Consider the following 22,086-nt stretch of genomic DNA (forward strand, 5'->3'; position numbering starts at 1 on the left):
TTTGCAGAATAGCAAGAGGTCCACTGTCAGGAAAACATCAAAATACATCATAGTTTTAATAGTTTGTTTTAAGAATTTTAAAAACTTCAACCAGCAACCAATGCTGTTGTTTCTGTGGTGGTGAGTTTTGCATTGAGCTGTTTAAAGAGCTCAATGCCATGCAGGGTTAAATAAATATCATAAAAAGTAAATCACTTCATCATATAAACTAGAAATATATATTACTGCCTGGGAAGTTTTCATTACAGGAACAGAATATTATTTCATGAAGATAATAGTCTTCAGTTTTGTAGAGTTCTTATAAATTAAATGCAAATTACCCCAGCCATTTCTACTGTCTATTTCTATTTTCTACTGTCAGCAAAGTAATTGCCACACAATTATTTGCACCCACCTTTATTAGTTCTGTTTCATCACATGCTCATACCCTCATTATATAACAGTCCAGACTATGATAAGAATGTCTTACTGTCTTCAAATTGTTAAGCAGTCAGATCGAATGGGTCACATCACAGGTTTATTGTTTCTGGAAATATTCTAAATGTTGTGTGCATAATTCTTTTCTTTAAGAAATGCTGGTATCTCCACTTGGATTTAAAACAAAAGCATGGCTAGTTCAACCACATTTGACTGCAGATGAGCTGCAAAAAATTCCCTGCTCTGTGTGCACAGCTCAGTCAGGGACATGAAGCAGTAAACATCTACAACTGCTTTCATGTTCCAGTGCTGCTGTCCAGCTCTGCCCCCCCCCCCTCCGAGTTCCCTCCCCATTTTGACCCCTCTGCCTGGCTGCACAACATGAGTTAGTAAGAACAGTCCTGCTGGTAGGTCCAGCAGATTTGCAGAGGTTACAGTCCATACAGCCAGTTGCCAGACTTGAAACAGAACAGATGAAGTTTAACTCTCTATCCCTGGATAAACACATGAGGAATAAAGGCATCATCTGAGAATAGTCTGTGTCTGATCAACACTAAGCCCGGGAATCAAGGACTCCATCTGCAACCAAATTTGGCACAGCTTCAACGCTAAGGTGATCACCTACTGTCTCCATAACAACGCAGCGGGCCGATGTGGTAGATGGCCTGCGAGCCCGTTCTGTTGGTGTCTCCAATCACTATCTGGCTCACTGGTAGGTGGTCTTTATAGAAGAGGACTCCTGTGTCATTAGCCCTATGGCAGACAAAAATAAATAAATAAATAAACAAACAAATAAATAAATAAATAGTAACACAGAGCCCTCGGGGCTGGATGCCTTTATGGGGGTCCAGATAAAGGCATCCATTCTTCTGCATTAACACAGAATGCAGAGTAAACACATTAAAAAGGGAGCAATCTATCACAATGCAGACAACTGCCGCTGGATAATATGCAAACTGAGCTGAATCGAGAGAAGCTTTGGAGTGGATTAACATACCCGAAATAAACACACTCAGAACGTCTAATACACCAAACTATAATGCAGCCTTTGTTTCTTCATTCAGATGATTTGTACCATCATAACTGTAATGTTATGTATGGGCTGTAATTAATCATTTTAGAGGAAGCGCTGCTATATGAAATTATTGAATATAGATGCAGATGGATGCAGAAGAAAAACACTAAACTGATTCTGGACTCTCAGCTGATCTTGGTGCTCTGTATGTGGGTCTAGCGATTTAGTAATACTTTCTATGAACAGATTTTTGTCAAAAGTCTTATCAATGAATTGACTAATTTATCATAAATTCTGTGTCTGTAGTTCTTCTATAGATTATCTATTCTATGGTGGTTTATGGATGTACCACAGAGCAATTATGAGCGATCATTGATGTTATTATCATTTCTGGACTCTAATGGTCTGGTTGATTCCAAATTAATCATGATCAATTATGATGATGATACAGAAAGATAGAAATGCATGGCAAAAAAAACACATTGCCAACAATCAAATAAGTCTTACTGTGCTAGCACTGTAGGCTCTATGTCTTGGCAGATGGCACAAATGGACTGAAGCGTCAGTGTCGGCAGTGTGCACTGATGGGATATGCCATCCATTTTCCATTACACGTTGCCGAAACAATCTTTATTGCACCAGTCGTGATAAATAACATGACATTTAATCATAACTAGATACTGATGATGGTGGTGAAAATATAATCTGTTGAATCATTTCAGTTGAAAGCAGCATCACTTGTGACCCACACAATGTGAACACTCAAAACAATCTGTGTAATGGCAGAATACCTTTCATGCATTCGATGCCTGCAGGAATTACCTGTGGAGCTGAGAACTCATGACGTATAACTACGACGGTGTCCCCTCTGAAAACACCTGCCCCTACTGTCCAGGGCCCACCCCTCCAACGCTTATTTCCTAGCCATTAGGGAATGAACTATGTCCAAACAGGTAAGTCAATAAGAAAGTAATCTGTTTTACACGGATGTGTCCATCATTGTATCACATACATATCTTGCTTTAATGGCAGCTGCTCAGGTAAATAAGGTTTGTGTTTGTGTAACACAGTCTGACCAAGTTAACAAATAAAAAGTACTTTTCTTTTTTTTTTTAACTCCAGCATCATTTAATGTAGCACTGTGTTGATGTTGTTTCACATCACAAACCTTTCTTTTACAATACTCTATTATTTAAATTAACATTTGCTAATTTCCATTATATCTGTGCAACTATCTTGTGCAATATTACATATTTTTCCTGTGCAATATATTTTTTACTATGCGGGGTACAATGGGTGTGGGTTAGACACACTCCACTTAGGTACATCTAACTAAAACTAATGAAGTCTAATACAGCAGTCCTCCTGCTATACAGAGAGCTGTTATTGTTCTCTAACCTATCCTCAATTATAGAAAAGAGGATGGACAAAATCTGCTTGAATAAAAATATTTAGAAAAAAAAAGACTCTTTTCGGAGTAGAAACACCAAATTGTATGCATCTGCATTATGTACCATGCATCTGTATCAGCGTCGCAGTTACAGAAGTAGTTCATGTCCACGCAGTTCTCCTCCAGGCTGCAGGAGCACTGCTGAACTCCAGGCAGGAATCCTCCCCAGTAGCTTCGTCTCTCTCCTTCCCGGTCCAGCCACCAGGACATCGGACTGCCATCTGCAACAACACACCAGACAATGAGCGACCACTGCGGCCTGATGCCTGCCAGAGCCAGAGCTCAAGCTCAAGTAGGTCGAGGTCATGGGTTATATTTGGAGGATTGCACATTGTTTTGCTTCACTGGCTTTATCTTAAAAAAAAAAAAAGTATAAATGGAAGCACATTGAAAAAAAAAGAGAAAAAATGAGAGATTTATAGATAAGCTCGTTACAGAAATCCTGTTCTGTCAGAGGCAGCTGTGCGGAGAGGTTTACATAAGATGAGACATAATAACAAGAATAAAATCAAACAAATAAAACGAGGAATGAAGGTAAGTAAGGCAACCTCACAAACAGGTTTAGATACTTCGAACATCATCATAAGTCAACAGATCAAGTACTCAAACACAAGGAAAGAGAAAAAACAATTCCAACACCCTTACTTTGTCTATTTGATTACACTTAGAACAATATACAAGATATACTCGATACATGAAGATATTCATGTAGACAGCTATATAAACACACACACATAAAACACATGTTTCAAACACACACTCTCTGACACCTCGGTGTCAGTGTGACATGTGCATATAGATGCATACACATGATTAGCAATCCTCTTATCTGATCTTGTTTAATTAATTTATTTGTTCGACTCTTTCAACTTCGATTTAAAAGCCAAACCAGGGACAGATGTTGCATGTTAACTCAAGCTAGACATCACATCTGGTGCTCTGCCTGTTCGTATGTAACAGTGTTTATCTGTATGGTTTCTGTTAATACACAAGCAAATAAAAAGAATACCTGTGCTGGAAGCTGAGGGCTATACAGGGACCTCCACAGCACTCAAACCCAAGTAAATATAAATACAGTAAGGAATATAGTAAGGTATAGAGTCAAACAGGGTGAAGGAAGAGGGGAAAGAAAAGAATGAACAACTAAAAGAAATCACAAAATAGGTTTGGTTTCAGGTCAAAACAGTTTGCGTTTCCCATTAATCTCTTAAATGTCCCAATTTCCTCATGAATTGTGCACTTTGTTCTTTAACTAAAACGCTTATTTTCTTCATTGCATAAATTCATTTGTTTTGATTCTCTGCTGGCATTTCATGACGCATTGCCTGTGACTGTCAATGAGGCTGCAGCGAAGCCATAAAGGCACAAGTCATTACCTCCACTATGGGGTTAAGTGGTCCAGCTTCAATCATCTGTCACACAACGTGACCCTGCATTGGAGATGAGGCCAACGAGCAAGGAAAAGCCCATTAAGCTACATGTCACAATACATAATCAAGTGTCACATGCTATGGTGCTTTCTTCTTGGCCAGAATACATTAAAGCTGCATTAGGCAAGGTTTTTGACGTGTATGGATATACATGTCACATTGGTCTAAGTCACCAAATGAGTCTGAGACAGCAAAGAATATCCCATCTCCATCCTCTCTCTCTGTTTGCCCATGTGAAATTCTGCTCTTGTGGAGATAACGGCCTTGGAAATCTTCCCCAAACAGGAGCTGATGGCCTGTGATGAACAGTCTAACACCACAGTCTTACCATAATTGGACAGAAGTTGCTTGTATTCAATGGTGAAACACTGGCAAGAAATGAAATAACATGGACTTGAACAACACAGGCCAGACAACCACCATTTGCATTACAAAGGCTGAAAATAACGCGTGCTTTATTGTCTTTACCCTCTATCCTTGTCCTTGTTCTCGCTGGAGACACACCACATCCCTTTTCCCCTATTCTGCTGCTTGTTTAAAACACTATTCAGACACTGAACAGGTAAACAAATAAGAAAAGGCAACAATCAATACTTCCTGAAGGAGAGGTGAGTCTCACTCTCTCCCCCAAATTGGCTCAATATTGACAGGACCTTTTTCACAGCAAGAAAACAAATGCATCTTACTCTCTCTTTAACAGAAATAAATGGAACCCAAATTTTTGACAACTGCTTCCTAAAGCCCCACAAGCAGCTGCTTGAGTCTACAATGTTTATTACGTCTACAGTCAGGGGCATCCATAACCTGTAGGAAACAAGGAAATTGTCTCTGTGACGTCACCCAGAGGTTTCTGAAGAGCCTTTGTGAAGCTCAGTGGCCCCCTTCAAGCCTTACTGTACTCTAAACGAGTGAGTTATAGAAAATTTCACTGCTAGGACACTTGTTACGAAGGCTGTGGACCAAGCTGTGAAAATATTTATTTATGCTGTAATGTTGGGCATTTCATGGTCTGTGGGATTAACTCACATTTGGAGCCAGCCTCAAGTGGCCATTTGAGGAACTGCAGATTTTGGCACCTCGATGTTGGCTTCATTATTCAGCCCCGCTCCCCCCCAAAGCATAGGATTTTCATGCCTACCTTAAAGTCTGTCTGCAAGACCCCAAAACGAATCCCTAAACTACAGTATGCCTGCAGATAGCTAAACAACAGAATTGATGGATACTAACATATTTCTCAAATGAATTAAGTGCATATAACCAAATGAATTTCAATTTCATACACTTGAAAAAAGATTGATGCTCTACTAACCACAACAGGAACATTAAGCTGTGGCCTACATCTTCTCCAGCACTGATGTACAACAGTGTGCTGTGTGCTGCTGTTGTGAAGCAATGTAATCCTGCAACTTTTGGAAGAAGCGAGTATCTTCAGAAAAAAGGGCGGGGTGTGACTTTGAGGTGTGAGTCATGACATAATTACAAGAACATAATGTAATATGATCACAGGTACATGTTGTGAAAAGAGTAGTACTAAAATGTAAAATAAAAAAAAAATACAGAAATTCCAGATCTGCAGCAAATCTGGACATGTAAACACCCCCCCCCCCCCCCCCCCCCCCCGCTCTAATGGCCATGACGCGTCTGTCTACAGTGCAACAGAGTTGAGAACAAACAGCAAACGGTGCCAGAGGAATACTCTGGTGCTTTGAAACTCCATGCTGGTTGTCTTCAAAAATCGGTATTTCATCAATCTCAAACAATGAGTGTGTTCAGAGCCCCAGAGTGCTCTCTTTAATAAAAAGAAAAAAAAATACAAAAGATCCCAGCAGCTACTGGCTGAATAGGCTAACATCATCATTCTGAGACGCCATCTAGCTCTTGGTTTGCATGACCTACAACCAACCAGACTGCTCAGATGGACAAAGACAAGTGTGGTGGAAGCTTTGCTGAGGGTTTTCTAAATGCCAAGTTGCCTGTTCAGTACCTGAACAAATGTATCAAAACTGACAAAATCTAAATATTGCTTGATAAAAATAAGAATGTGAAAGAAGACTGAAGAGGAGCATTAAATTGCTGCTGTGAATGTCACTGTGCCAGAGCCAGAGTTATCAGTTCTCCTCTCAGCAAACTTCATTATTGGTGTTAAATCAGGAAAAAAACAAGCCTTTAATAATGCAAATTAGACCACAGTCGAACACCATTACAAGCAGAGTAAATGACTGAACATCTGTGTCATAAGTGACAGTAACAGCAGAGCAGGGACTAACAGGGAAGATGACAGAGAGGGGACGTGCTATACGACTCCACAACTGGAGGTGAACTTCACAAGTTCTTGGCACATGCCTGCATCTGTGATCCCAGTAGGCTTCAAACAGCTGTGCTTGTTGTTTTTATCCCTGTAAATTAGCACGGTAAGCACAATTTTGTTAAATAATTAATCTGAATATGCTGTAAAGTATGTCTGTTGTCAAAAGTCATATTATTTGTATGTATGTGCTCAGAAAAGTGAGATGCAAAGAGACATTTACCTTCTTCCACAATAGTTGTCTTGGCTCAAACAACAAAGGCCACCATCAAAACATTCAGACTGTGTTCATGCAGCTATAAAATTGCCTGTTTTCTGTCTCTCTTTGATGTCTGGTGTGATAATGAACTTGTTTGTTTTCACATGCATGCCACCCAGGGAATAGTGGAATCTGGGACTTCATGAATGTTTCATCACTTTAAGAGCAAATGTTGTTTGGGCCACCATAGGTGCCAGAGCAGTTCAAGATGAACGCACGCAAAAAGACTGCAGACCGCCCTTCAAGTTATTGTGAAAGCATAACAAGATGAGAGAAGCAGAAGGCAGGGTGTCGAAGGGGCAGCAGCTCTCAATGTGACAAAGCACAGACTGTCTGACTTTCAATTCACAATGTAACAGCAAACACTCCCCTGATGCTGCAAAGTACAGAACATTCAAGACACACAACATCCACACTGAAGCCATGACTTAGACTTCAGCCCTGAAAAGTGAAGGCCTTTCATTCATCTGAATGAGGCCAGTCCTGCAACACAGTGGGGGTGCCAATACAGAAGGCTCTGCCAAAAAACAAACGAAAAGACACTGCAGGGTTGCCCAGCAAAAAAACTTAAACAAGGACACAAGGCAACCTCATCTGGCAAGGCACTTCACTGGCTAGTCAAACACGTGTGAGACTACATTCTCAGTAGAACATTGCACAATGGTTTCCAGTATTGGAAAACCATTGTGCAATGTTGGCATTCAAGGTGCAACTGAAGGGCAGACCCTCATCTTTAATTTGAGGGGTTCAACCAAAATATTACCTGGAATGTTTAATGCACTGTGCCCTATTTTCAGGGGCTTAAATTTACTTGAACAAATGAGCACAATCCTAAAGAAAATGTCCATTTTTAATAATAAACATGATTCAGGACGCATTGCCTCATATTACATGATCAAGACAAACAAAAATCAAGGCAATTCTTAAGCCTTGAGTCGCTACTCAAAGGTCCGTTTGTTTGCGTGTACGCTGAAGAAATACATTCAATCTTTCACCTGAAGATGGAGTGCCTTGGTTTGGGTGTCTGCACCTGTGAATAAGAGGTAAGACTTCCTTGGATCGTGTTCTTTACACTTCTCCCTGCACCTCCAAAGAGCACCTGTCAGATCAGCCATCAGAGCCAATGCATTGTTGTTTGTTCGTAGGTCTTTATGCCTTTAGTATCTTCAGCAAGTGACATGCACGCTCCATTGTGTTGATATCAGGTGACTGACTCGGTCATGGCAGAATATTCCACTTCTTTGCCTTAAAAAACTCCTGGGTTGCATTTGCAGTCTGTTTTTAGTCACTGTCAATCTGACCTGTGAAGCACCATACAATCAACCTTGCTGGATTTGGCTGAACCTGAGCAGACAGAATCAGTCTTCTGTCATATCGTCAGTAGCGACACAGTGCCATTGGAAGCCATGCACGCCCATGCCATCACATTGCCTCCACAGGTACACTTCAGATCATGAGCCTTTCCAAGCCTTCTCCATACATTTTTCTTCCCATCATTCTCGTGCAGGTTCTTAATTTCATCTATCCATTTTCATGCTGCTAGTTTTAGATGTTCTTTTATCAAGGCTATTGCTAATGCCACACTTGGAATCAACTCCAGACCTTTAGCCTTTAATATTAACCCAGATCTTGATAAAGAAATAATGAAGGAAGGATAAAACAGCTTTTGAGTCAATTGCTCATACTGACTGACTTTAAGAACATATTCATTATCTAATGGTACGATTTGGCAAACAGCTAAAATAACAAAAAAGGTGTCAATATCCAAAGATACGTGGATTTAAAAAAGACCAGTGAACCCCGTCCACCTTATAAACCCTGAATGAACTGACTGTTCGCTTGAGCCTGCAGCAGCTTGCGGAGCAACATCTTCATTAGAGGAGATTAAGACATTCTAATTTCTGTTTCATTGTGACTTTCAACCTTTGCTGACTCCCCTCCCACTCTCTGAGACCATCTGGACACCTGCACCCACGAGGAAAAGAAGACTCACCTTTTGTATTAAAGAGACGGGACTTCTTGCAGTTGTAAACCACTTCCTGTTGGCACTGCTCTGACCCTGAGACGATGGCTTGAAGCTGTTCAGCTGAGGCGCTGTAGTTGAAGTTCATAATGTGAGGTTTGTGAAGAGAGGAGCCTTGGACTGTAACTGGAGCTGTGCTGTTGTGCGTCAACACCGTCCACACCTTCTCCTCTAAAAGAAATAAGTCCACCTGTTAGCATGAACTCACTGCAAACGCCTCGAAATACATGTTAGATTGTTAGCACGATCTCATCCACAGCTTTTCCTTAACAAAGAAAAAACATGTTAAAGGTCAGCCTGTTAGCGAACGCCTTCTCTAAATATATCAGGGGTGTTAACTTTTCAATTTGGTTTGCAGTGAGATTCTGCAGTCGATGCATGGTATGATCAGGCCTGCTGGGACATTACCCACCGCGGGGGCTGGGGTCATTTCTCCTCAACACCCACGAAATCTTTTTGAAAACGTTCAGGAGATACATTTACACATTTAAAAAGCCAAATCAGTAATTATGGTCAGTGATTAATACACTTGGTTGATCTGCTACTCATTAATTGAGAATCACTGCACTGTACCACTTCAATACAATCCAACCATGATGAAGGCAACAATGGTGAGCCTGATAACATTTCAATTTGTCATAGATGTGAAAATGAAGAGCAAAGTAAGGCAAAACTCTACCTTGACTACATGAAAGGTGTTTTTTGATTTTGGAGCGGGGTGTGTGTGTGTGTGTGTGTGTGTGTGTGTGTGTGTGTGTGTGTGTGTGTGTGTATGCGTGTGCCTTCATCACACAAACAGTGCTTTGGGCTCTGGAAAAAAGCCTGATATTCAGACTTCATCCTGTGTGAGAGAAAGCAAGAGGAGTCATGAAGGAGTCGCTTTGAGGCTTCCTCTCATTTGGTGTGCGATTTGTTCAGGCAGCAGGAGGGCCTGGTGCCAGCCCGAATGTTTTCCAAAATCATGTTATAATACTACATTTCAGCAATTACAATTACATTCATTTTGTATGAGCATACTAACCTAACTGTCTTGTGGATGTATGCCTCTGCCAAGCAGTGAAGCTGCATCCATTACATCCATGTCCTTCCACACTCATATAGGGCTGGGCTGATAAAACGATAGCGATATGTCTCACGATAGACACTTCATCAATATCAATATAAAATGCGTTCGATAAAGATAAAAAAAAACCTGAAGTTGCGAAGCGAGGTTGGTTGCATGAACAAAGGCATTCGCTCTCAGGTAACCAAGCAACATAGGGAGTAATCGCTAATCAGTGAGAGAGACACGCTAACACGCCAATCATGTAACATTATCAAGTTCGGTTGCACCATGTCGTCGATAGAACAGGGAAAGTCAGCTCGCCACTATAGCAGTTTTTTGGATTTTATAAGTCGGACCGTAGTCAGACCAATGTGGTCTGTAACTTATGCAAGACTTTCGTCCCCACCAAAACCGGTAATACCACAAACTTATTTAACCACCTTAGCCGCGCTCACTCTTTGGAGCGCAGCCGTATTCGCCAACGTCCGCCAACCGCAGCCCCACCGCACAAACAGCTGACCACCATGCAGAGGTATCTGCTTCAGTGCCTGATGACAAATCATCTAAAAGGCACAAAGACATAACGGAGGCAGCGGCATATCATATAGCTAAAGACATGCTTCACTGAGCACTGAGGAGAAGCCAGGTTATAAACATCTCTTACTCGTGCTTTTTTTTTTCTTTAACACACTTGCAATAAAAATATAATTGAATAGTTCATTTATGTTTAGAGTAAGAAGAGTGACTAAAGTTGTTCATATGTCTAGGCTGGTTTTATAGTTCAGTCAGTGTTACTGTGCTGTCTATCATGTTTGTTTGTTTGTTTGTATGTTACAGATGTCAAGTCTACCTCAGTTTCTGCTATGTTTACAAAACACTGCACATATCTGAAAACATTTTATTCAGCAGAAGGTGAATCAGCTTGTGAACTTCCAGCACTAAACCTGCAGAAAAAAAGTTCTCAGGTGTCTCTCTGTTTACATTTTTACACTATTTTTTTTTACATTTATTATTTGAGTGTTTTCCATGGTTGTGTTGACATTTCCTTTCCTTTCTGCCTTGATAGCTGAGGGGATTATAATCAGAGGAAGGTTAAACTTAAAATAAAAATGTTTAAATTGAATGTATTTTTCTCCTGGTCCTTATTTTAAATAGGTCATAAAAAATATCAATAATTATCGATATCGACCAATATAAAACACTTATATCGCAATAGAGTTTTCAGCCATATCGCCCAGCCCTAGACTCATATATATATATATATATATATATATATATATATATATATATATATATATATGAAGACTTTAAGGAATTTAATAGGCAAAATGGAAGTTATAACATCTAATCAGTTCATCTTTGATTTGAAGTAAACATTCGTGCCAAATTTGAAGAAATTCCCTCATGGTGTTCTGGGGATACATCTCTTTCCTGAGAATGCGACGAATGGCAACCCAAAAACATACAGCCACATAATTAGCAATTTGAAGTATTTCAGGCAATAGGGAATGGAAATTGCCACCAAAAATCGAAAATGTGTCATTTTTGGAGGATGGCATCTGTCACCGTTTGTGTCGGTCATCTGCCAATCGATCATCTTTCGAAACATATGAAGTCGCATTAAAGACAAATGCCCATATAAAGAGAAGGTCTTGACAGAGGAAAAGGAGCATCACCTCCCCCATCTATCTAAAAGTGAGAATATGTTGAAGTTGTAGTCACACATATATGCTGTCTGTCTTTAACTCCTGCACTTGCAGCTCCTCAGCATGATTTTTGTTTGCTTCCTGGTTGTGTCATTGGCTGATACACTTAACTTTACGACAGTGTTTACCGACCACGTTGAAGTTTAACTGAGTGACAGCAAACTGGCCAGGTTGAGAAAACCTAGACAGATGTTTGGTGATGGTATACAGGTGACACGTTGTATCATTCAAGAGTCACATTCCCATTCCCTGTAGCTATACAGAGCACCACCATCACAGACAACATGCCAACATCTGCAGAAAGACTTTTATGCAATAGAACATGGCAAACCATAGCATCATATGCAGATTGCAGAGGTAAACAAGCAAGCTCAAAGCAGTGTTTTAAAGTTCACAGCAAACATTAGATTAATGAGCTGATAAAAATAAATGATATTACAGTAGCTGTTTTATCATGTTGCTAAGAAATTGCTATAACCCATTTGTGTGCCATATTTTACTGTACATTTCAACATCGTGGCCAAGTTCATTTGCGAGTCAGTGAGACATTCTGTGTTGTTGGCTGAAACATTGGTGTCGATGGTGACATTTCATAAATCCTTGTAGTTTTGTGTGCCTGAAAACCCAATGAACGCACTTGTTTCCAAGCAACAATTCTCCATCATCCTGAAAATAAACCCCTTAGTTCCACAAGACACAATCTCATCACAGCAGATGATGACTTGCTTTGCAAACAGTCGGCATTTGTTGCTTATAGCATGAGACACTTGAATTTGAGTGATTTCATAAACATTTGCATACAAAAGGTAGTCAAGAGGTTGTAAAATGAAATCAGTTGAGGAGTCTCTCCTATTTCCATTCCCACTCTGTTTTCAATATGAGTTCCTGTTTACTCTGTGTTGGAGAAAATCCCTCTCCACCTTCTGATTATTCACATCAGGTTGTCAGGCTTAGAGTTATTTACATTTCTAATAGACTCCTTAATTGAGGTCAAGTTGAGGTATATCTGCTGCTGAATGATTCAGATTTGCGTGGGGAAGACTGAAAACACAAAATGTCAGAAGCAGACAGCAAGAGGTGACAGCGCTCGCCTCTGTAACATCACCGCTATGTTAACCTTGCAAAGGACAAAGTAAGTGAGGAAGTTGTGACAGCTCAGTCATGAATACTGCCTCGACAGCGTCAGAACTTCACTGAATATGTTTTGTCATGAGGACTGTGGATCACGTTGTGTCCCTCTCCCTGTCTGTCAAATGTCATATCTCAGGTGACAGTTCAGGGGACACAGAGCATGTGTTCTTGGCATCAGCAGATCACAGTGATAAAACAGGTCTGATGGGACGATAACATGAAAGGCCCAAGTTTCAAAAGACCATTGCTTCTACACTATTGACATAAAACTAATTACACACATCCAACTGCCAGCTTATAATTGTATACTGTAAATAATTAAAGCTTACATGGGAATATAAGTCCTATCATCTCCGAAACTCATTTAGCATGGGTATTTGTGCTGCCCAGAGCATGTTCTGTAATGATGTTATTGACTCCTTGCCCTTAACTTTTCTTCAGAAAGAGGTCAATTGTTTCTCCCTGAGCAAGACATAAATATCACAATATGGTATTTAAGAAATGGGCAAATTTCTGAAATCTGATGTGGATATTCATGGTCTTCAGGGGATGAATTCTTCTAGTTGCTACAACCCTGACTTTTGCATGACAATCAGGTCAAATTCACAAGTTGCACACCAGAAAATATAAATGTAATATGCAGGTTGCTGCGGAATATATTGAGAGATATTTTCCATTCTGGACACTTTTCACCCGCAGTTCAAAATGTCAGCCTTGCACACAAAACCTCTCATAATTTAATGGAAGACCACCATGAAATTTACTGAGCATAATAGTGCTACCAAAGGGATTAAACCTTTTGGCTTTAATGACCCTGTCCTCTAATGGAAATTACAGCCTCTAGAGGCCACTAGTGGGGCTTTACGCTTGTAAGCTTGTTAAATTGTAATCTTGCCATGATACTTTTTTATTTGAGAAGCTTCTAATGATTTCAGTGAAATGTGAAAAGCACAAGATGCTTTTTGGCTATTATTTGATGGGGGCGCTATGATAACTTTCCCTTTTAATGAAAGTTCAAGACAGGAGAGTTTACAACCCAATAATGGCTGAAATTACTATCTAAGGGTGCTTTCACATCTGTAGTTCGGTACATTTGGTCTGGACCAAGGGAATTGCATTTTAGATCTGATCTAGGTCTGGTCTGGCTTTGCACAAACAAACCTAGAGGAGTGAACATGAAGTTAAATAAACACTAGATAGAGTTCCGGTGATTGTCATCCTGCATCATCAAATTTCAGTGACTGACAGCACCTGAATGCATCTCAGGTGTATATTTACAGTATGTTGTCTGATGTCACAAAGAGCTCATGAGGAAATAGCTGATTCTAAGGATTATTAGTATTATACACATCCATGTTACCATGGTTACTAAAAGATTATGGGATGGCTTCCTCAACTGCTGTACAACAGATGGATTTCATAGTAGTTCACTACTATAGTAGATTTAATAGCTTTTGAAATCATGCTAAAACTTAGGATCAAAAATACCGTGATTGGTCATTTAGAACTCATGCCACACATAAACGGGAAAACAGATTGAGATCCTGTATTTCAAACGGTCGCAGCCTGGCTGTTTGGTCCACACCAGGGCTCGAGTTAATCGAACCAAGCAGGTTAGACGTTAAAGCACCCTGAGACACTGAACTGCTGCAGTAACCACATGGATGTTTACAAAAGATACTGACTTCTCACAGATATGTTCTAAACTCTCAGGAACTGCCATGAGTGGCCTTAGTGATTTATTACTGGACGGTTCACTGTCAGATAGCTGGCTACGGATCGATGCAGTGCGATCTCTACGTGAGTGGACTCTTTACTCTGAGCTTTCTGCCAGATCTCAATGGAACTAAAAAAGAGTAAAGGTGACAGCATGTGAACTACAATGATCTCACCTGTCATGTTGCAGTATACCTGCGTGGGCCCCAGGGGACCACTCCCATCTGGATCAATGGAGTAGAAGCCCGAGGAGCTGCCAATCAGCTTGTAGGCCTCACAGGATGACTCGTAGATGGCTGGAATAAGCAGAGTGGGGACAGAAATCAGTTATTCCTCCAAGAATCAGCCCACGCTCCAACAGCTTTCCACTGGCTGAGTCATCTGACTGCACAAAATCTATCTTTATTTATGAACTGTTTATAAGTTTACTGTTTTCATCCTAAAAAAAAAAAAAAGAAGTGAAGTAGTGGCTGTTGGTGGCATATGTTTCTGTCCTATCTGTATCCAGTTTTTGCTCTGATGAAAATTATGCTACAACAAACAATCCTATTTGAATACTACAATTACATATACGACTACCAAAGGCCTGATCAGAATTTATTCATCACAAAACTTTTACTGTCCAGTTAAAACTCTACATCTCTAAATCTCTAAATGTATGCAATGTCATCTACTGATTCCTTAAAAGACACATGGTCCTCCACATTAAAGTGTCTGAAACGGAAAATGCAGAAAATCTGCTGAAGTCCTACATGTTTAAGTCTCCCTGGTCATAATATCCAGAGAGAATAATTCCTGCTGTTTCCCCCGCTGCTTCTCTGATGTCACCCTCTCTCTCTCACTCCTTTTTAGATTCAGTCAATTAAGAGTTTATTTCAACCAAACCAGAGTTAGTGATGAATGTTGGAACAGTGAAACAAGGTTTTGGTGAGTGTTGTTTTGTTTTTGTCATGTTTGATTTGTCAGTCTGGTGGCTTTGGCCACAGTGCTAAACCAGCTGTTTCTGGTTAAACAAAACAGGCCACACACTTTTAAAAAGGTATGCATGTAGGTAGGGTCCTTTCCATAATGTTTGTCAGACACTTAAAATAATCTGAGCCTGTCAGTGGCAAAAACACTTTAACTGACGTACACTGATGAGGAGGGATTACACTGCAGCCGTTTCTTGGCTGTTGGCTGCAGCACCACAGCTAAATATGGAAAAACTTCAAAAACCTTTGTCATCATCAGTCACTTGGACACAAAAACATGGGAAATAACAGTCCATAATCAGATAATGAGTGACATCGCAGTCAATGATTGAGAATCAAATGTAGGTCAAGGTGAAATGAGCAAATAATTCAAAAAGACAGTACAGGTCATTCTTTTCTTTGTTCACTTTGGGATGTGTATGTATGTGCATCTTTTAAAAGACGTTTATGTTAAAATAATATACAGGTTGTATGTCTCGTTGTGGTTTTCCCTTTTATAGTCATAATGTACAAAAACAGATATTCTAATGGTTCAAAACCATGTGGCTTTTCAGAGGGAATACTAAAATTTTATTTTAATTTTAACAGCCCTAGTTGATGCTGAGAAATGTTATTCTCCTACACATGCTCTCACTTGGCCAAATTACACACTGACACAAAATTTCATTCCACTGTTCTGCTGATGACACACAGCTATCTCCCAGCAAAGCCTACTGACATTTCAAAAAAGTCTTACTCTTTACCTTTGAGATCCTTGGTCCTAACAATCTACATCCCAGTATCCAGTCCTCTCTTGGCCCCTTACCAATTAATGTTAAGCCAAATGTCAGGAACCTGACTGTGCGCTTTGACACTAACCTCACGTTGACGGACACACCAACGTCATTCTTTCATGCTACGACCATCTGAGGAATATAGAAAATGTTGCTGCAATCATTCATGCTTTTATTTCCTCACAGTTGGACTATTGTAATGGTCTTTCAACAGGTCAGAAATCAATGAATAGACGTCTGACTCCTAACAAAAACCAAGGAGAGAGAACACATTCCTTCAGCTTTAATGGCCTTACACTGGCTGCTCATTTGTTTTAGGATTGATTTTAAGATTTTACTTATTACGTTTAAATCTCTCCATGGCCTGGCCCCAGACTATCTGAACTGCTGCGTCTCTACCAACGAGTGCCAGCCTGAAACCTCAGACATCAACCTGCTGACTGTTCCACTCTCACTTAAAGACTTAAGGGGCTCCATGGCTGTCAAGACTACACACAAGACTTATTTTATTCAAAGCTTTCGTACAGTTTTTTTCTTTACATTGTTAGCTTTACTTTCTATTCTTAACTATTGAGTTACACTGTACTTTATTCTGAATGTTGCAGAGCACTTTCACTGCTCTATTTTAAGTTTTAATTCACCCACCACTCTTTTTACATTTTATCCTTGATGTTTTATTTATGGTTTTTATTCATCCATTGTTTTGAAGTTTTAGACCTCTTTTGTTCCTCATGCCTGCCTGTTTATTCATACATTACTGTGTATTTTATTGTGTTTTTTTCTGTAGAACACTTTGTAATGCTGATTTTCATAAGTGCTATACAAATAAACTGTGTTATCATTTTTATTATTATTATATTGTGCTGTGATATGGCAGCATGCAGGGCTAGCTTCACAGCTGTGGGGAAATACTAATCAGCGAATGTGCTATTGCACTTTATTTATTTATTTATTGTCATTATTTTTACATAACCTCATAAAATGATCTAGAATAAAGTCCTGAGTTAGGTTAAACTGTAGGCAGCAAGTCTTAGCATCTCACAGCAGAGTAGAAACACACACTGTTTAATCCATTCCTGACATGTTTCTTGTTTGTGTATGTTTGTAGTTTTTCTTGCAGTTCTGAAAGGTAAATAAGACACCACCCTCCACACTTTACATACAGAGTGTTGCTTGTACCTCAGCCAGCACTCAATATGTGATGGGTTTCAAATGCTCCAGTTACAAGTCGGAGCTGTAGATGGAAAAAGTTGATTTTCTGTGTTTATGGAAGTTAAATTAGAATATTTTTAATTCAGTAGTTGCTCTTATCTGTCATGCATCCTCCAACATGCAAAGAAAACTGCGTTCGTCTAAGAAATCAGTATTCTGGGGCAGCAGAATTTCACACAGTTTCCAAGAGCCGTCTCCACAACAAATATCAAGGCAATGTTGGAGGATGTCAAAAAATGACACCCGCAAGGAAACACAGCTACATGTAGTCAGTCTAAAGACAGCAGCTCTAAAGCTATTTAAGGATATAGCAAAAAAAAAAAAAAAAAAACAGATTCTCAGAAATCTGGAGGTGATGATTGTGAGGTCATGTCAGGTTGAGGAAGGGCAAGTTTTCGCTCAGTTGTACAAAGTGAAGAAAACTAGGTGCAAGACAGGTGTGTGTGCTGAATCAAATGACACAGCTCAGTAGACCCTGAATATGTGGGGAGGAGCAGAGGGTGTAATAGCAGGTTTGAGGCTAGGTGAAGAAATGAAAGTGAGATGAACTGCTCACAGTTGTGACAGGTCGCTCCAGAGTATCCTGTTCCTGAGCAGTCGCAGGAGAAGGAGCTCCAGGTCTGGGAACAGCGGCCTCCATGCTCACACAAGTTGGGAAGGCATCTGACAAAATAAACACAGCAAAACAACAGAAAAAAACTGGTTACTATCAGGAGATTGGTTTCACTATTGATCAACCTTGTCATTACCTTCTCAATTAATCAAATAATTGTTTTGTCAGTAGAACATCAGAGGTTATAAAAAATAACATGAATGCTTTCTCTGTCTGGGAAGCGATCTGAAACTGAAAAAACGTTTTTATTTCCGATGATATTAAAGAGAAGAGAGGCAAATGATCACATTTCAAAAGCTGGAACCTGAAAATTGATTAGCAAAATAGTTGCAAATAGCTGCCTATTATGCTGACAAATCGAAATATTCTTTCAGCTCCAGTTTACTTCTAATACACTTTAATCTTCGGAGCGGCACAAAACAATCCCAATTCCTTGGCAGCAAAACAAAACATCATACAAACCTTTTTGCATTTGTATTAGGTACCAATAGAGATACTTCTTTTGTTAGTGTTTGCAAACCTGATCTTTTATTTATCAGGCAAGCAAGACCCCTGCTCACTGTTCTCTTTATTCTTTTGTATGCAATTATGAACAGCCGCTTTGGAACTCACCCAATAGACTAATTTGCTGTTTATTCATGTTTCATTAAAAATCCCAAACAACTGTGAAATGATAGTGTCTCATAGCGTGCCCTTGTCTGAATTTAAAAAGGCTGACACGTTGAGGTGTTTCTCTAAAAATAAAAGCTTTACTGTCACCTTCAGACTAGAATGCCTGTTAATGGGATTTTGACACAATGAGCGCTTCACAGAAATTTCAAACCACACTCTTCTGATTAATAGTCCCTTCCTCAAGCCTCCTTCAGTTTCACATAATTGCCAGCCTTTCGAGCATGCATCTATAATTTCATACACTTTCATCTCTCACCTATTAACTGCAGCGGAGCGGGCCAGCCGCAACAAGGATAAGGTTGCAGCCACTGGTTTAATTACCATCAAGCTATTTTCTGTTGTGTTCATGGGTTCCCTTACAGGTCATAGATTTACAGTAGCCAGCACACCTAACTGCACACTGACCATCAACTGAGTCACAAGTTTAATCAGACACTGAGAAAAAGAGATGAAAAAGTTAATTTTCTCTTACTCAGGGGTCGTTAACTGAGCCACAGTAAGTGAAATTAAAATTAACATCAATGCAATAAACATTTGCAAAGCTGAGCAGCCTCACGTGTCAAGTCCTCACAACAGATTACAGCACAGGACGCTAAAAAGACATCAATGTCACACCAAGAAGAAGAAAGCGAGGATGTCACCCACTCACAAATTTCATTTTAGCTCTACAGACATTTCTCTGTTGCTGTGTGTACGCAGACTGCATAATGCAAGCAGATGCTTGTCTCATTTGTAGGACACATCATAAACTTTGCTCACCTCTTTTTTACAAAATACATTATACAGAGACTATTAACATAATACAAACAAAATACATTTAAATGTTAACATTTCACATAACGTTTCGCTTTAACAGTAAACTTTTCAGAGCAGAGTCAGAGCTTTTTAAGCTCTTATTGTTTGGTTTGGTGTTCTGACTTATTCACTGTTCCTATCAACCTTGTTTCCAGCAGCAGCAGCAGCAGCAGCAGCAGCAGCAGCAGCAGCAGCAGACAGCTGTGCTGAACCCACTGTACTCTACTTGGTCAGCACCACTCAACACACAAGCAAAGTTAGCTTCTGTCTGGTGAAGAAAGCAGGAAACACCTGTTTGGAGCATTCTACAGGTAAACAGGTTCATTGGTAACAGGTGATCATGATTGGGTATGAAAGGGGCATCCTGGAAAGGCTCAGTCACAAGCAAGGATGGAGAGAGGTTCACCACTTTGTGAACACATGATTGCATAAAGGATATCACTGCTCGGACTCAGGAACACTTTGTAAAACCATATGAAGGTAAACAACCCCCTACACCCTCAAAAATTATGAAAAAATCAGCTAATGCAGATTTAAACCCTGCCTGTGCTGTAAATATGTACTTGACGCTTCAGAACTGTCAGCTTGTTGAGTTCTTCTGCTCCCTAGTGGCCAAAAAGTGATCAATATAGCTTCAAGGATTTTTCTTAATAAGATCAAACTGTCTAGAAATGTCTTTTAAACTATCAGAGAAGTTCACCAGGAGCAATTCACACCACCAATTCCCACACCACTCATGCACCCATCCATCAGAAAAAAACAACACTTATACATGTAAAAGATGTTTTCATTTCAGTTTAGGAGAAGAAAACATCTCATTTCATTGTTCTGTCACATCCTACAGTGCTTCCCTTCACCCACTGACACAACAGACTGGCAGCACTGTTGTGTTTGCATATCCTCTGACAATGGACAATCTGGACTAGAAAGCAGACAGTTTAAAATCTGTCAGAGGAGGAATTCTCCTCGGGGTAAATACAAGGTAAAAAAAACTTCAGTTTGCATGTTTGTCTTGTTTCTCTAAATGTTCCAAGCCACATGCAGACATTCATTGAGCTCATAGGTCTGCCAATCCTGTTCACAGGGCCCACAGCTGTGCAGGGTAATGAGGGACAGGGACAGGGAGGGATGCCACACAGGCCAGTAGGGAGCAGCTTGTTAGCATAGTCCTCTGCCAGAAAAGGTGTTGCTGAGTTTCTGTTGCAATTTAATTGGATGATTCTGTCAGCGTGTTTGCCTCTATAGGACAAGATGTCAGTGACTTTCAGGCAGCTCTGCAGACAACACACTGCCATCTACAAATTAACAATGTGGGCATGAATAACTCTGTGCTGTCAGCTTGGATAACGTTTTACAGACTTTCACATTTGAAACATTTTGACTGTTGACTGTCAAAGTTTTCTGTAAGATCTCTGTGAGAACTGTCCTCTAATTAATAAAAGTGTAAATCAGAAATTCTAACTACTTTACCTGTCTCTTATATTGCAGGTGTCAAACTGGAGCTCATTATAATTGCCCAGCAACCCTTGTCGTATATGATTGAGATTCATCGGCTGCCTGTTGATGAATATGAGCCGCATGCAGCCCTGGAAGGCCAGAGTCAGGTGCTGACAGTCCATGGTGGGACAGCCTGGATGGAAACACATGATGCCACCTTTAGTTGTAAAGTACAAGCACTATGAAACTTTCAAGAAATCTTCTGTTACAGTGTGTGTAAAAGAGAAAGAATTCATGTATTTTAACCTGACTACTAACCTCCAAAATAAAAGTTGCCTCTTGATTCCAGTTGGTCCCACAGTTCAATTGTGGAGGACGGCTCATTGTCCACAGTCAAAGTGATCTGTAGATTCCTGGCGTCGAGACTCACAGAGTGCCACAGACCATCGTTGACCCTGTGACCTAAAGAAGAACATTTCATGTGAAGGCTTGAAGAGAAATGACAGTTTAATGGTGTGCAGCACAGAAGGAGATATCTGCTATGTCCATTTTCCTGCAGACCTGGAGGCCGTGAGGGTTTTCTGCTGCTGCATTCTGCTTCATCAGAGTGTGATATAGTCATAGTTTTCTCAGCAGCCACAAACAGTGGCCACAGAAGAACATGGTCATTCATTATTCATTTCAGCTGTGTTTGGGATTAGTTAAAGACACACTTTTAATTTTGGAATAGCTGCCAATACTGGCGTCAAACCCCCAAATTTCCTCTCAGCACTCCCCCCAGACACACGAGACGAGAGACGAGATGAGTCACGGAGCAGCACATTTTATCATTTCGATGAAATTAATGTGAAAATGAGGAAGAATGACTCGAATGTCAGCTTATTCATATCTGTTAATTAGTGTGAACAAATACTGTGAAGTGAGTGGTGCAAAGCAACATACAGTACGCACTGTACTGCACTTCTACACTGAACACCTCAGAACACCTCAGAGGGAATTATTGTACTTTTAACTTCACTGCAGTTTTTTGACAGCTATAGTCAATCATTAAATAATTGACACAACAGTATATAAGTTTGTACCAACTGCAACATTCCAATGTTTATCCCTCAGTGA

The 22,086-nt window shown here is 40.0% G+C and overlaps 1 protein-coding gene across 1 annotated transcript in view; it reads right to left on the reverse strand.

Annotated features, from left to right (window-relative positions):
* The window catches only part of cntnap5a (contactin associated protein family member 5a), an 80,748-nt gene that overhangs the window by 18,135 nt on the left and 40,527 nt on the right, over window positions 1–22,086 (reverse strand). Inside the window, exons 9-15 of the mRNA XM_070975718.1 lie at window positions 21,289–21,432; window positions 21,004–21,163; window positions 18,010–18,116; window positions 14,674–14,793; window positions 8,870–9,070; window positions 2,947–3,103; window positions 1,043–1,170 (exon numbers count right to left, since the gene is read on the reverse strand). Of these exons, the coding sequence (XP_070831819.1) occupies window positions 1,043–1,170; window positions 2,947–3,103; window positions 8,870–9,070; window positions 14,674–14,793; window positions 18,010–18,116; window positions 21,004–21,163; window positions 21,289–21,432 (1,017 nt within the window). The remainder of the gene's footprint in view (window positions 1–1,042; window positions 1,171–2,946; window positions 3,104–8,869; window positions 9,071–14,673; window positions 14,794–18,009; window positions 18,117–21,003; window positions 21,164–21,288; window positions 21,433–22,086) is intronic.

The sequence above is a fragment of the Chaetodon trifascialis genome, chromosome 12, assembly GCF_039877785.1.
Source record: "Chaetodon trifascialis isolate fChaTrf1 chromosome 12, fChaTrf1.hap1, whole genome shotgun sequence".
NCBI classification, from domain to species: Eukaryota; Metazoa; Chordata; class Actinopteri; order Chaetodontiformes; family Chaetodontidae; genus Chaetodon; species Chaetodon trifascialis.